Source organism: Dermacentor variabilis, chromosome 10 (genome assembly GCF_050947875.1).
Source record: "Dermacentor variabilis isolate Ectoservices chromosome 10, ASM5094787v1, whole genome shotgun sequence".
NCBI lineage: Eukaryota > Metazoa > Arthropoda > Arachnida > Ixodida > Ixodidae > Dermacentor > Dermacentor variabilis.
Genome location: NC_134577.1, coordinates 88,419,497 through 88,433,829, shown reverse-complemented (window position 1 = coordinate 88,433,829; position 14,333 = coordinate 88,419,497). Strand labels below are relative to the sequence as shown.

The window sequence follows — 14,333 nt, the reverse complement described above, 5'->3', positions numbered from 1 at the left end:
ACCAAGTGTCAGCCTAACAGGGCCGACTATATTAGAATTCTTTGAGCGCGGTCAAGGGTTCCACCCTTGACAGCCACGCAGGTACACAATCTTGTGCTTTCTGAATTTCCACAAATCTCGATATGCATTATCGAAAACCATTCGTGCAGGCCGAGCATCCGGATCGCAGTGATACCCTGCCATACGGGCGCGCCAGAGACAGGGATGGCCAACTAGCATAATAAGGCCAAACGGCAGTCCATCATCGTTTTCTATAGATAAATATCTAATACCCTGTGGATCTAAAGGAAAGTCCTTTTTGATATTCCTCTGAAGTACATCCCAAAAAAAGACACCCACCCAACAATCTAGAAATACATGATCTATAGTTTCTGGTTTCTCACAGATCAAGCAATGAGAGTCCCAGGGTAAGAAAAGCCCACGATCTTCTAAAAAGATTTTGACATTCAACGTACCCGTGTGAAGCTTAAAAAAGGAAGAGTTGGTCTCTGGCGTTACTTGCATTCTTTTCACCCGCTTATAAGCACGTCTTGCCCCTGGCCTCCACTGTATATGGCCCTGTACATTGGCACAGGGAGAACTACATCGCATACATCTTTGTATAGTGTTTTACGTTTCACTGAAAAAAAGTACTCATTTGAAAATCTAACGGACAAAAACCTTACACTTAAAATTACTTCTTTAAGGAATCCACAAACAGGACCGCTCATATTGTCTGTACAGACTACATAACCAGGTAACGCGCTCTGACTGACTGACTGACTGAAAAACTTTATTGTTTGAAGTATTTACAGGGAGCGTGTGGAGCAGTCCTTAAGGAGCCGTTCCTTATAGAAACTAGGTGGGCACCTCATTACAGGAACCCATTGGCTGTAGCCGCGGCTCGGGCACGGCCGACCAGGGCCTTCTGGCTCGCCAGGTCGCAGCAGCCGAGCAGGGCCGCCTCCCAGTCCTCCCGGGTAGGGTTGGGTATAGGGGGAAGGTGAGGGGTTGATTGGCATGCCCACACCATGTGGAAAATGTCCGAAGATTTTTCCTCACAGTGCGGGCACTTCCCTGTGCACGCAGGGTCGAAATGTTTTTGGATTGCCGGGCACAACAGTGTTTTAGTATAGAGGCGAAGGAGTAAACGCTCATCCGCCTTCGTGAGGCCCTTACAGGGCTTAGGAAAGATTGCATGGCCATATTGGTAGTGTTGAGTGATTTCCTTGAAGGTAAATACCGGATTGGGGTCGGAGTCCGCAGCGACGGGAGGCGAAGGCGATGCCCGGAGAGTGAGCGCGCGGGCAGCGGCGTCGGCCGCTTCGTTGCCCTCGAGACCCTCGTGCGCGGGAGTCCATACTATCGTGCGGGGCGCGGGGACCCCGAGATAATTGCTGCCTTGAAGTAAGCGGTACGCCAAATAGGGAATAAAGCCCCTTTCAATGTTCCTGCAGGCCCCTCGTGAGTCGCTAATAACGACCCGCGAGTCCTGATCTGCGGCGGCGAGCGCGATGGCCACCTCTTCCGCATGTGTTATGTCTTGTGCTTTGAACGTGAGGCCGTTCACCGCGGTGTTTTGGTGGACGACTGCGGCCGTAAACCAACCCCCATGGTGTGGGCCGGAGGCGTCCACGTAGAATACTCCGTGCTTGTTCCCATAGTGACGTGCCAACGCTTCCGCGCGCGCGAGGCGCCGGCCACTATGGTCGTCTCGTGTCATGTTGGCCGGAAGAGGGCGCACGTGCAGGGCGTATCTCCAGATTTCCGGGATGCGCACGCGCTCCTCCGTCAGTGTTGGATGGTGGATGTGTAGTCGGGCAAGAAGGCGGCGACCCGACGGCGTCTTTCAGAGTCTTGTGTAGTGGCTTGTCAAGTGTGCTTCTCGGAGTTCCGCGAAGGTGTTGACCATTCCCAGGCCGAGGAGGCGCTGGTTGGATGTGTTGATCGGGAGGTCGAGAGCACGCTTGTAAATTTTACGGAGAATCACCTCGAGGGCGTTCTCGTCAAACCTGCGAAGGTGGAGGTAAGGAGTCGAGTACAACACTCGACTGGTTACGAATGCATGCGCCAGCCGCAAAGCGTCTTTGCACCGTAACCCCCCGCGTTTATTGGAAACCCGGCGAACCATGCGGCCCACCTGGTCCCCCACCTTGCGTAGTTTGGCCAGTGTTGTGTCGACTCGGCGGTGTTTATGAATAAAGAGACCCAGTACTCTCATCTGATCGTATTCTGTGATGGGTCCATTTGGTAGGGACAGTTCGATTTTGGTAGTGCACTTCGGCGAGGGGCGAATGTGCACAAATTGCGATTTGGCCGGGGAGCATTGAAGGCCGCAGCGGCGGGCGTAGGCATCCACGATCTCCGCCGCTTGCTGCAGGTTGGCTTCAATGTCTCCTACCGATCCATGTTTAGCCCAGATGGTGATGTCGTCGGCATACAGCGCGTGCTGTATGCCTTCTACATTCTCCAGCTGAGCCGGAAGTTTCAGCATTGCCAAATTGAATAGTAGGGGTGAGAGGACCGCGCCCTGCGGGGTACCTCTGGTGCCTAATTGGTAGGGGCAGTGTTCTTCATCTTGTATCCGGATGTACGATTGCCGGTCGGAGAGAAATTGTTTAACGTACTGAAACGTGTTGTGTCCACAGTTGGTTTGGGAGAGGTGCGTCAGAATTATGTCGTGTGTGACATTGTCGAAAGCCCCCTTCAAATCGAGGGCGAGTACTGCCTTGTCATTGAGGGGGTATTCGACGGGATTTAGAATTTCGCGGTCTAGTTGAAGCAGAACATCGTGCGCGGACCGGTGCGGGCGGAACCCGAACATGGTGTCTGCGAAAACGTTTTGGTTTTCCAGATACTCGGACAGCCTATCTCGCACCATAGTCTCCATCAGCTTTCCCGCACAAGACGTGAGGGAGATTGGGCGGAGGTTGTCCGTGGTTATGGCTTTGCCGGCTTTCGGAATGAAAGTGACCAGGGCGGTCTTCCATTCGATTGGGAGGATTGCCTCACCGAGCCAGATTGAGTTTATGTATGCGAGGAGCGCCTCGTAGGCCGGGTCGGGAAGGTTGGCAAGTAGTTTCACTGTTATTTTGTCTCTTCCCGGCGCCGTTCCTCGCTTCATTTTAGTGAGGGCCGCCTTCAGGTCGTGGAGCTGGAACGGTTGGTCCAGCTCCGCGTTCTCGGAACCTGCATACGAGTACGCTGGCCCTCGGGGGTCCTGTTGTAAACAAAGGTATTGATCGCGTAGTTTGCATGCTAATTTTGAGATGTCTCCGTCGAAGCTATGGATAGCCCGTTGGAGATGTTTTTGTGTCTCGGCTCTGGTTTGAGTCGGATCGATCAAGGCGCGAAAGAGACGCCAGGTGCTCCGGCTAGACATTTGTCTAGCGGCCGTGTTGCATCGGTCCACCCGATTCGAGTCGGCGAGCTGGGCCGCGTACTCTGCCGCTCGTTGGGTGAGCTCGGCGATGCGAATTTTGAGCCTCCGATTGTGTTTTTGGCGGCGCCACCTACGGACGAGGCTGTGCCGCGCCTCCCATAGGTGCAGGAGGTGGTTGTCGACCTCCGGCGTGGCCTCCGATAGTTGAACTTGAGTTTCCGCCGAACGAAGGTGCGCAACCAATTCTTGCGACCACGCGTGGTAACCTTGTTCGTGAATAGGGGCCGAATTAGTGTAGTTTTGCCGGAACTTGGTCCAGTCGGGTAGGCGGGCTTGGGCGTGGGATCTTGCCAATGGTTTGCTTCTGACGGTTGTGTTGAGTATGCAGTGGTCACTGCCGAGGGTTTCCTCGGTGTTGGCCCATTCTGCGTGGCTAATGTTTTTGGTGAAGGTAAGGTCCGGACACGTGTCCCGAGTCACGGAGTTACCCACCCGCGTTGGATGTGCAGGGTCGGTGTGAAGTCAGGCCCAGCGTGGACGCAAGTTCCGCTAGCTTACGCCCGCGCTTTTCTTCACGCATGTACCCCCAGAGTGTGCTGTGAGCGTTGAAATCGCCCACGATCACCAGGGGGTCCCTGCCCGCAGCCTTCAGGGCGCGACTGAAGAGGGCTGCGAAAGTTACATTTTTGAGCTTGGGAGAACAATAGATGTTGAGTATATGTAATGGTGCGTTTTGTTTCTTAAGCGGAAGAAGGGTGACCATCACATAGGAATAATCAGTATTGAGTTCCAAATCAACCTGGTTGGCTGTATAATTTTTGTGCACGCAGATACAGGAAGAGGGGTCCTGCTGGAACGTGGTATAATTTGTAAGGGTGGCGCCGCTCCCTGGCTCCTGGAGGGCAACCACCGCGGGGAGTGAAGCGAATGTTGACAGGAAAAGCCGGAGGTCCGCCCGCTTGGCGCGGGAGCGGAATCCCCGGCAGTTCCATTGGGTAATTTGGATGGGGGTGGCCGAATTGGTACGGAGAGAACGCTTAATTTGAGGGCTGTCCGCCATGGTCATTGAAGGGAAAGACCGATTGAAGGGACGCTGCCCCGGAGCCAGCACTCGCGGGGAGGGGAGCATCCTCCAGTCCGGAGAGCGAGCAGCTGTCATTGTCTTCTACTTCAATTTCAATGGTGCGTCGCGACGTTTTCGGACAGCGGCCAGACACGTCTTTTATAAGACCGCCGGTTCGTCGGACGCCACGCGAGGATTAAGCGATGTGCTGTGCGACGATTGTCGGTATGCTTTCAGTTATTTTGGCGATGGCGGAGGTGATTGCCGCGGAAATTTGACTTTCTAGGGTGTTGAAACGGGCATCTATGCGGGCCTCTAGACGGGCCTCAAGTGCAGCTTCCACGCTCAGTGCTGCATTCGATGCCGCGGGCTCACTCTCCATAGCCTGAGTTGCGGGGGTAGAGGGGGCAGTGGTAGGCTGTTTTGACTGCGATTCCAGGAGCGTAATTTTTTTGAGCAGCATCTCAATTTGGCCCTCGAGAACTGCAATCTTGGCTTGCTCGGCACTGCGTGCCGCAGGGGGGGAGGAGGTAGGGGAAGAGGAGGCAGCCCTGCCCGTACCGCTCACCTGCGTTCCGTGTTTCACGGCGTTGGCCCAGGCCCTGGCCTCGCCTCGTGGTGGCGACGTCGACAGTTTTCCAGTGTCGCCGTGTGGTGGCGGCTGCGTCGGCGGTCGCTTGCCGGCTCCTCCGGTAGAGCTTCTCGGTGCCGGCTTCTCGGTGTTGCTGTCGTCCCGGCTCGGTGACTCACCGGGGAGGCCAAGATGGCGGCTCTTGTTCTTGGCCGCCATTTTCCTCTTTGTCCCGCCCTTCGGGGCGGCCATCTTGTGTGTGCGGAATTTTGCCGCACACTCACGTGAGTTTGTGGCGTGTCCGCCGCCACAAACAGAGCACCGTGGAACACACTCGTGAGGGGCCCGCACCCCCTCCACAAGCGGGGCTTGTTGCCCGCAGAGTCCGCACGTGTTCTGCTGCGTATTGGGACAAGCATCCGCTCGGTGGCCGACAGCCCCACACAGGCCGCAGGCCGGGATTGTCCGGTAGTAGGTTTGCACTGGGATGAGCATGTTCTCATTGTGCACAAAACGCGGTTTCTCCCTCTCGGCGAAGGTTACCCGAGCTTTGTTAGAGGGGCCGAATTTCCTCACCTCGACAATGGTGCCTGCTCTCCACTGCACCTGCTCTCGAAGCGATTCAGTGGTGTTAGAGTTGCTAACGGCGATGACGCCGTGGCAGATATCGCCTCCGTCTTGCCTAAGGTATCCGTGGAGCGGAATCGGCCCACGGTCGGTGTTGATTGAGAAGTCCCCGAGGAGCCGATCTGCCGCTGCCGGGTTCGGGGTGTGGATCAATATCAGGTTTTGTTCACGGGACGGCAGAACCGTAACAGACCTTGCCACCTCAGGCCCGAGGTAGGCCGTAATGGCGGCACCGTAGCGGTTCTCCGAGAAGGCTTGATGCAGCGACACATGTTCGCGTGGCTTGAGCACGACCACGAAGTCATCAGGGCCCGGTTTTGGAAATGGCCGAGGCTTCCATTTGGTAAGGGCCTTGCGTTTGCTTCCCGCAGTGCGCGAATCGGGAGGCTGCGTCTTGCCGGCCGGTGTGCCGGAGGCTGAAGCGGCGATGGACGCCGCCGTCTTGGCTTGAACGAGCGAGCGACGCGCGACCGCTTCATTGAGAGATTGGTGCCGAAATGTCGGAATAGGAGCGGAGTTTTGATCTTCTGATGTTGAAACCGTCGTCCAGGCCATGGCGTCGGGATCATAACCCCTCAGGAATGACGCGGCAGCCGCCATTTTATCTCGGGAGGCCGGTTCCACGCCGCCGGGAGTCTGCGTCGCCGTGTGGCCTAACGGCGTCGCCCACGTAGGCGGGTGTAATTCGGTCGTAAAATCTTCAGAAGTGGTCCCACCTGGTGAACATTCGTATCCGCGTGGTCCAGGCGGTTTGCTGCGTCGATTGACGTCGGTCTTGCTGGGGTGCAGAGGATTGAGCCGTGACTCCAGCCGAAAATCGACGGAGCCGACACACCACACGTCTTACGCCGTCGCGCGCAAGCCGTAACGCGCTCCTTAGCCTCACTTGGCACACCATGCGCAAGCAAGGCTCGCTTAAGTCGCGGAAAAATAAAAACCGGTTTACGACCTGTCGTATAAAAAGGTGCGTCATTCCCAAACCCCCGTCTTTAACTCGCCTGAACAAATTCGTTCGACTGCATCGTTCCCAATTCGAAGCCCACACAAATACTGCGAATACCCGGTGCAACTTCTGTATATTTACCCTTGAACAATGCAATACCTGCATTGCACACCATATTTTTGCGACAAAAAATAGATTGCAAACTGTAGCTCTTGCAAACATTGACAGATGTCCACCTTTCCACTTGTTCGCTTTTATCTGTGTTTCTCTTGTTTGATCTTGCCAATGCTCATCGTTATTTTTATCATATTCCAGCGGGACGCCTAGGTATTTAACGGGTGTCGTCAGCCACTTCCCGTTGGCGAAAGTAACCGGGGTGGAAAGCCAGTCTCCTTGCCAGAAGCCAAGGCCCTTTCCCCAGTTTACCATGCTTCCAGTTACCTTGCCGACACCCTTCACTACAGCAATAGCTGCAGCTACACTCTCTTTATCTGTACAACAAACTGCGACGTCATCCGCATATGCCAGAATTTTAACTTCCGATGCATTTAATCTGAAGTCTTTAATGTTGCTGCTTTCAATGATCGCTAGGCACATTGTCTATGTATATACTGAACAGAAGGGGACTCAGGAGGCAGCCCTGGCGTACAGAACGCCTTAGGTTAATGGGGGCCCCCACTGACTTGTTAACAATGACTCGCGTAGTTCAGTTCCGGTACGCCAAAGCTACCCCATCTCTAATGATGGTTCCGACATTAATGTGGTCTAGGATGTCAAGCAAAATACCATGAGGTACACAAACGCTTTCTCAAGATCGATCTGTAGAATTGCTACCCCTGCTTGCATAACGTCGCAGCACTCAATCACGCGCCGCATATTATGTATATTAGTCACAATCGAACGCCCCATAATTCCACGTTTGGTGAGGACCAACCAACTCCTTAATTACTTTGTGTAGTCGCCTTCCTAGCACTTTCATCAAGATTTTATAACCACAATTAGTTCATGATATAGGCCTGTATGAGGAAACCAATCTTAATTTCTCTGTCTCTTCTGTCTTTGGTATTAATTCAGTATGTGCTTCCCCAAAAGACCGGGGCAGGACATCTAGTTCGTAAGCCTTATTAAAAAGAACTGTAAGCAGATGAGACAATTCTTTTTTAAACGTCTTGTAAACCGAAGCGCTCAGACCGTCAGGCCCTGGCGACTTGCCGAGATTCAGGTTACCTATATCATTTTCTACTTCCGTTTGTGATATGGGTGATTCCAACTCTGTTCAGGTGTCATCTTGCAGTCGTGGCATTCTCTCAAGAAATTCTTCTTTAAACTTCTCTGCATTCACAGGTCTAGAAGCAAAAAGCGCTTCGTAATGTCGAGCAAAAGCACGTCTTATGCTGTCATTGTCTGTCATTACTATCCCGTTATCTTCAATAATATCTATATAGTTCCGCCGGGCGCGACTTTTTTCGAGTCCAAGTACGCGTTTTGTTGGACATTCATCTATAACCATCGCTTCTACCCTTGCTCTCACTTGCGTTCCGCGATAACGGTTCTCATCATAAAGCTCCAGTTTCTGTTTGATACTACGCAGATCTTCGGCATACACACCTGGCGTTTCGCATTCAAGCGCTGTCAGCTTTTCAAAAATCATCTTGAGCTCTTTCTCTTTCTTTTTGGCTTCAAACATTAAAATGCTGGATCTTTCTACTGCTTAAGAAGAACAATAAGCGTTAGGCCAGTACCTAAGAACATGGACCCCAACCTCCACGAGGGCAGAAGGCAGGCGCGAGCCGAATACGTGGAAAAGACACTCGCGCTACTAGAGAACACGGTGTACACGGATGCTGCCACGTACTCGCGAGAAGGGAAGCGCACGGCCACGGCGGTGGTGGTGGACGGTGACGGGAATCTGATCACATGTGCGACGGTAAAGGCAGCCGACACAGCGGAGGCCGAAGAAATTGCCGTGGCGCTGGCGGCAGTAGAAGGATATAGGACAGGCAGGCCTCTAAACATCTTAACAGACTCAAAGGAAGCGTGCAGAAATTACACGAGGGGCAGGATTAGCAAAGCCGCCCTCAGAATTCTTGGCGGAGGCAACTTCGCCGAGAGGAACGTTACGCACAAGGTAATTTGGATTCCGGCCCACGCAGGCATACAGGGTAACGAAAGGGCAGACAGCCTAGCTCGAGAGACCACGTGCCGAGCAGAGCAGTCGCGCGCCCCGGAGTGTCACCCACACGCTTGTGAGGGAGGATACACAGAAATCTTAAACTTATACAGAGGGACGAGAGCGAAATATCCCCCACCCCACAAAGCTCTAACGCAGGAGGAAGCAACGAGTTGGCGCAGATTGCAGACAAACTCCTTCCCAAATTTATACATCCTGAACAAAATGTACCCAACACAATACAGAGACACCTGCCCATGGTGCGGGGCCACACCCACACTATACCATGTCACATGGGAATGTAAACACAATAAATCATTCCACCAACACAATAACCCGAGTGCGGAGCAATGGGAGAGTCGGCTTACCAGCTGCGAGCTCACGGCCCAAAGGGCCTTAGTGCAGCACGCTAGTCAGGTAGCTAGGCTCAGTGGAGCCCTGGAATAGGGGCCCACCCTTGCTGGAAGAGGCTCCAAGTCGCCGGCGCCCAAGACGACCGAGACCTCGAGACGCTAAATCCTTGAAGGAACGAAAATAAAGTTTCTCTCTCTCTCTCTCTCTCTCTCTCTCTCTCTCTCTATCGCTTTAATTTTTATCTGTTGCTTAAAAATTTCCCACTGCTCTCCTATTCTGTCCCCACTATCTTCATGGATATTCTTAATTGCATGAATCACAGCTTCATTGAAAGATTCTACCTTAATAAATTGGAATTCAATTTCCATTGCTCCCATGAAAAGCTTTTGCTCTCTTTCCTTGATCCTATTTGACATTTTACAAGGCAGTGATCAGTAAAATAAATTGGCGAAACACCATAACTGAGACACTTTGGGATCGTATCCACTGACAGGTACAGTCGGTCCAAGCGGGCACGGCTGTTGCCCTGAAAATGAGTGTACTTCACAGCTCGGGAGCACTCCAGGCACTCTGCAATAACCTCTAGCTCATGATCTGCAATCATTTGTGACAACACATTACTGCTTTTGTCTCTAACCATTCTTCCAGTTGACCTATCACTTGATTTCAAAACGCAATTAAAATCCCCAACCAAAAAAAGCTGCTTATCAATGCACAGATACTGTCTTAGGTTAGAAAAGAAATTAACGCGTTCCTGCGCCACACTTGGAGCATAAACACACATAACACGTCATGCAATATCACTATATGTGAAATCACACAGCACAAATCTACCGCAAGAACACGGAGAAACGTTTTGCTCTGACAGTCCTGGATTCTTTCGAACAAGGAGGACGCACCCACCGGACCTGCCGATAGCGTGGCTCACAACGGCGTGGTACCGTGCAGTGAACCACCGTAGCATGTTCACCGTCTCCTCTTCTCCTTCCACTTTCGTCTCCTGCACAGCCAAAACGTCCAGATCCTCCTTCCATTAACAACCGGTACAGTTGACTTTGTTTTTTTCCTAGAGGCGAGACCTCGAACGTTTAAAGCGGCGAGTGTAAGTGACGTTTGAGAAGCCATCGTTGATTTCTGGAAACGGTAGGCCCGGAGCATGGCGCTTACATTGCGCGTCTAGCTCAATGCTAGACGCCTCCGGGACCGCCCGGTGAGATGGTCTCACCACTTTGCGAAAGTGGCTTGTCGTCAACTTTCCTATCCGCCGTGCCCCCAGGCGCGCCAACCTTGTCTCCTTGGCTTATGGCGTCTTCCAGGGGTCTTTTAACTGCCGAGCTGATGCCAGTACTCCCCGCGACGCCGCTGGCGTTCGATGACTCGCCGAAAGCGTTCATGTCCACACTTGAACTACGACGGACGCTTTTCACCACCACCCTTTTAGACACTTCGTGTGTAGGAGTTTCGGCTACTTGAGCACTTACTTCTTTAGCAGAGTCGTCTCTTCCCTCAGCCATTTTTGCCGCAGAGTCCGGCGGGCTGTGTACGGCCTCTGATCTGTCTTCACTTGCTGGAGTTGAGGCATCGCAATGCGGCCCAGCTGTGCTCACATCCCCGCTAACTTTCGCTGCGTCCTCCGCCTCGGTCACGTCCACAATGTCCACCGTTGAATCCTCCTCACCGGCCGTTGCGGTCACTGCGGCGTAGGAACGAACGCACTCGGCGTCGACGTGACCGACACGCCGGCAGTGTGAGCAACGTGGCATCTTGCACTCTCGACGCACATGTCCCGAACCATGGCAGCGCAAACACTGCATAGGCCGACCTGGTGCAACCAACAGCGCTAGTTCACCGGCGACGCGAATCTGGCGCGAACCTTGAGACCACTCTTGAGCTTCAGGAGCACAGTCCGAGTAGTCTAACCTTTCTCGTTCACTCCTTCCGCACGCCAGCGTTCCCGAGTAACCTCAGTCACTTTGCCAAACGCCGCCAACGCCGTACGCACGTCGTCGTCCGCAACGCCGTGTAGCAACCAATGAAGCCGAAGCCTCACCTGCTGCTCCTGCGGGTCGATGACGAGACAGCGTCGCCCTTTGACCTGAAGTTCTTTAAATCCAGCCAACTGCTTCGTCGCCTCTGGGCTGTTTAATGTCATGGCCCACACATGGTTGATCTGGTAGGCACCCAAAGCCACAACGTCAGGAAGCAGCCGTTCCTTGTGCAAAGCGTCCCGGAAATCTTCGACCCTGAAGGGCCGTGCTCGTACATCTCCGTGCAAGAACAATGTGTTCAAAACGACGCGTCCTGTTGGCAAATTCGGCAAAATAATCTGAAAATCCTTCTCGTCTCCTGCTACCATCCTGTTACTGCGTCCCGGGTGGGCCACTGAGACCGCTCGTGAAGAGCCCGATATTCCGCGTGCGCTCACCTCGGTGGCTGAAGAGGAAGTGACTCAGCCATGGCTTCGATGTTTCGAAGCGACACAAAAGCTCCTCTAGTGAAAGCGGTGTTGCCTTAGAAACGCGCCGTAGAAAGTTGTACTGCGCTGTATTTCAGTAATTATGAGAATATAAATTACAGAAGTCGCAGTTAAACGAGTAGCGAAGTACGTTTCCGCTATATTTCTTTAGCGCTTGGCGCACACGCAGAGCCATCTTGCGGCAAACGCACAAGATCCCCTCCTCACAATGTTCTGCGCTGCCCGGACAGGTGGCGCGCCACTCGCCCGCTTCTGAAGCTGTGCTGAAGCTGTGTTGAAGCTGAAGCTGTGCAGGGTGATATGGGCTGGACTAGTTTTAAAGTGAGGGAAGCTCGCAGTAAAATTGAGTGTGAAGAACGGCTAAGAAATATGGAAGAAAGAAATCGGCTTGGAGAGTGTTCAGGTATCTGTACAGGAAAAACATTGATTCACAGTGGAGGAAAAGAACTAGGAAGCTTACCAGCAAGTATGCGGCCTGTAGGGTGGGAAACACAGCAACAAAGAAGGTCAAGCGGAAAGTAAGAGAGGCTGAAATAATCTCATGGGTGGCGCCAATGGAAAAGACACCTGCCATGAGTAACTACTTAAGAGGAAGAAATGAAATCAGGAAAGAAACAATTTATGATTAACTCAAAGAGAAGCTCATTACTTTTCGAAGCGAGATCGGGATGCCTTACAACATGTACCTATAAAGCAAGATATAAGGCGGAAGAAGAAGCATGGTGTTTGCTGCGGTGAAGCTAGGGAGACTATGGAGCATATTTTATTAAAATGTGAAGACGTCTACCCAGCGGTCGAGTTAGGCGCCACTGGCCTCCTTGAAGCACTTGGGTTCAGCGAGAGCAGTGTAAAAGTAAACATGTCCGCAATAGGCATTAGTAAGATGCGATTAGAGGATTGGTGGAAGAAAAGTAGGGAAACGACAAAAACGGAGACGTACAAAAGCACAGTTCGAAATAGGGGATCAGAAAATTTGAGTGAAGTAGTTCATAGTGTTTTTTCTTTTTATTCTGTTGCCTAGGTAGGGCATTAGGCAATATATTAGCAAGAGCTTGGTGGCGCAACCCACCGCCCCGCTCCAAAGGGGACGCTCATAACATCCATCCATCTATCCATCCATCCATCCATCTCGCATTCGTGTCGTTTGAGCGCATTGGGGCCGTGCGAGGACCGGTGCGAAAATGCCCCAATACCGTTGCGTTTAATAACTTTTCCCGCTCTCTCCCCTTCCAACTTCTAGCGTGCGTCACTCGAACCCTCGTGTTTAGGCGACGCGGCTCCTCTTCCCGCTCACAGCGCAATTCCTAGGTGCAGCGTCCGGTCCGGGACCCCACTGACGAGATCGCTGCTCCGTAGCGCGTCTGGTGGGAAAGCTCCCCTGCGATGTGTGCCGTGCTGCTGGCGAGGAATCGCGTCTGGGTGGTGCTCTCAAGAGAGATAGTGTACGATCCCATCGAGGCGTCAGCCCCACCATCGCATCCACCTTCATAGCGCGTCGCGGCCCGGCTGGCCGTGCCGATCATGACGTTTGGCTCGCGTAGATCGTTCCTCCCTCCGAGACACCGAGTTCTTTGGTTCGTTTTGTCTTCGTTTTCCTTGCGCAATTACGTCCTCGTAAAAAGAACTTCTCCCCACACCACGCAAACTACCTTGTCTTTGTGCCAGCAGCACTGCGGCCAGAAGTCTTGCACGACGATGAGACAGCCGGGCACCCTGGGTTTTCCCGTACGCTCGCACTAATACAAGTACTATTTGCCACTAGTAACCACTGACGTCGCCCGCTACCTCAAGACAGGCCGGGATAGCCAGCGACGAAAAACACCACCGACAAGGCCATCACGTTTACTACAGCCGATCGAGCGTCCTTTCCGACACTTTTAGCAGATTGTGGTGAATTCGCTGGGACCATTTCTGACATCAATATCTGTAAACAAGTGGATATTCGTGGCCACTGACTACTTTACGCGCTACGCCAAAACGAAAGCCCTGCCCAAAAATAGTGCAGCGAAGAAGCGAAATTTTTCGTTGAGAACATCCTGCTGCGACATGGCGCCCCAGAAGCCCTCATCACCGACAGAAGAACGGCCTTTACAGCGGAGCTCACCCAAGCCATTCTGCAATACAGCCAGACAAGCCACACGAGGACCACTGCCTACAAGGCGCAGGCGAACGGCCTAGAGAACGTGTGAACAATGAACAAAACGCTCACCGACATGTTAGCGATGTATGTCGACATCGAACAAAATACGTGGAATGCCGCCCTCCCGTTCATAACGTTTGCTCACAACACGGCTGTGCAAGAAACAGCGCAGATCGCGCCGTACAAGCTGGTTAGCGGCAGGAACTCGACCACGACTCTCGACGCCATGCTGCCGCACGTCACCGGCGAAGTGTATCTGGAAGTCGCCGCCTACCTTCACCGCGTCGATGAAGCCCGACAGCTCACCCGCCTGCCGGTCAAGAACCAGCGGAGGGCCGAAAGCCGACACTACAATCTTCGACAACGTTACGTCGAGTGCCAGTCCTGCGACCGTGTTTGGGTTTGGACTCCAATGCGCCGACTAATGCTTAGCGAGAAGCTTTTGCGACACTATTTCGGACCCTACAAGATCACGTGACGTATTCCCGCACAGGACATGAAGTCGTGCTAGACGCTATTCTGAAATCACAGCGCCGCCAATCACAGCCTGAACTAGTCAATGTTATGCACCTGAAGCCCTTCTGTCAACGCTAACTCAGAATTTGGTGGGGGGGGGGGGGGGGGGGGG

At 53.1% G+C, this 14,333-nt stretch overlaps 1 protein-coding gene across 1 annotated transcript; it reads right to left on the bottom strand.

Moving 5' to 3' along the window:
• Positions 1-835: 835 nt before the first annotated feature.
• LOC142559646 (uncharacterized) lies at positions 836-1,812 on the bottom strand. Its single transcript, XM_075671214.1, has one exon. The coding sequence runs from the start codon at positions 1,700-1,702 to the stop codon at positions 854-856; it is 849 nt and encodes a 282-aa protein (XP_075527329.1). The 5' UTR covers positions 1,703-1,812; the 3' UTR covers positions 836-853.
• Between the last annotated feature and the right edge of the window lie 12,521 nt (positions 1,813-14,333).

What these genes read in the sequence shown, in the direction of transcription:
- LOC142559646 (XM_075671214.1), bottom strand. Translation starts at nt 1,702, where the DNA reads ATGACACGAGACGACCATAGTGGCCGGCGCCTCGCGCGCGCGGAAGCG.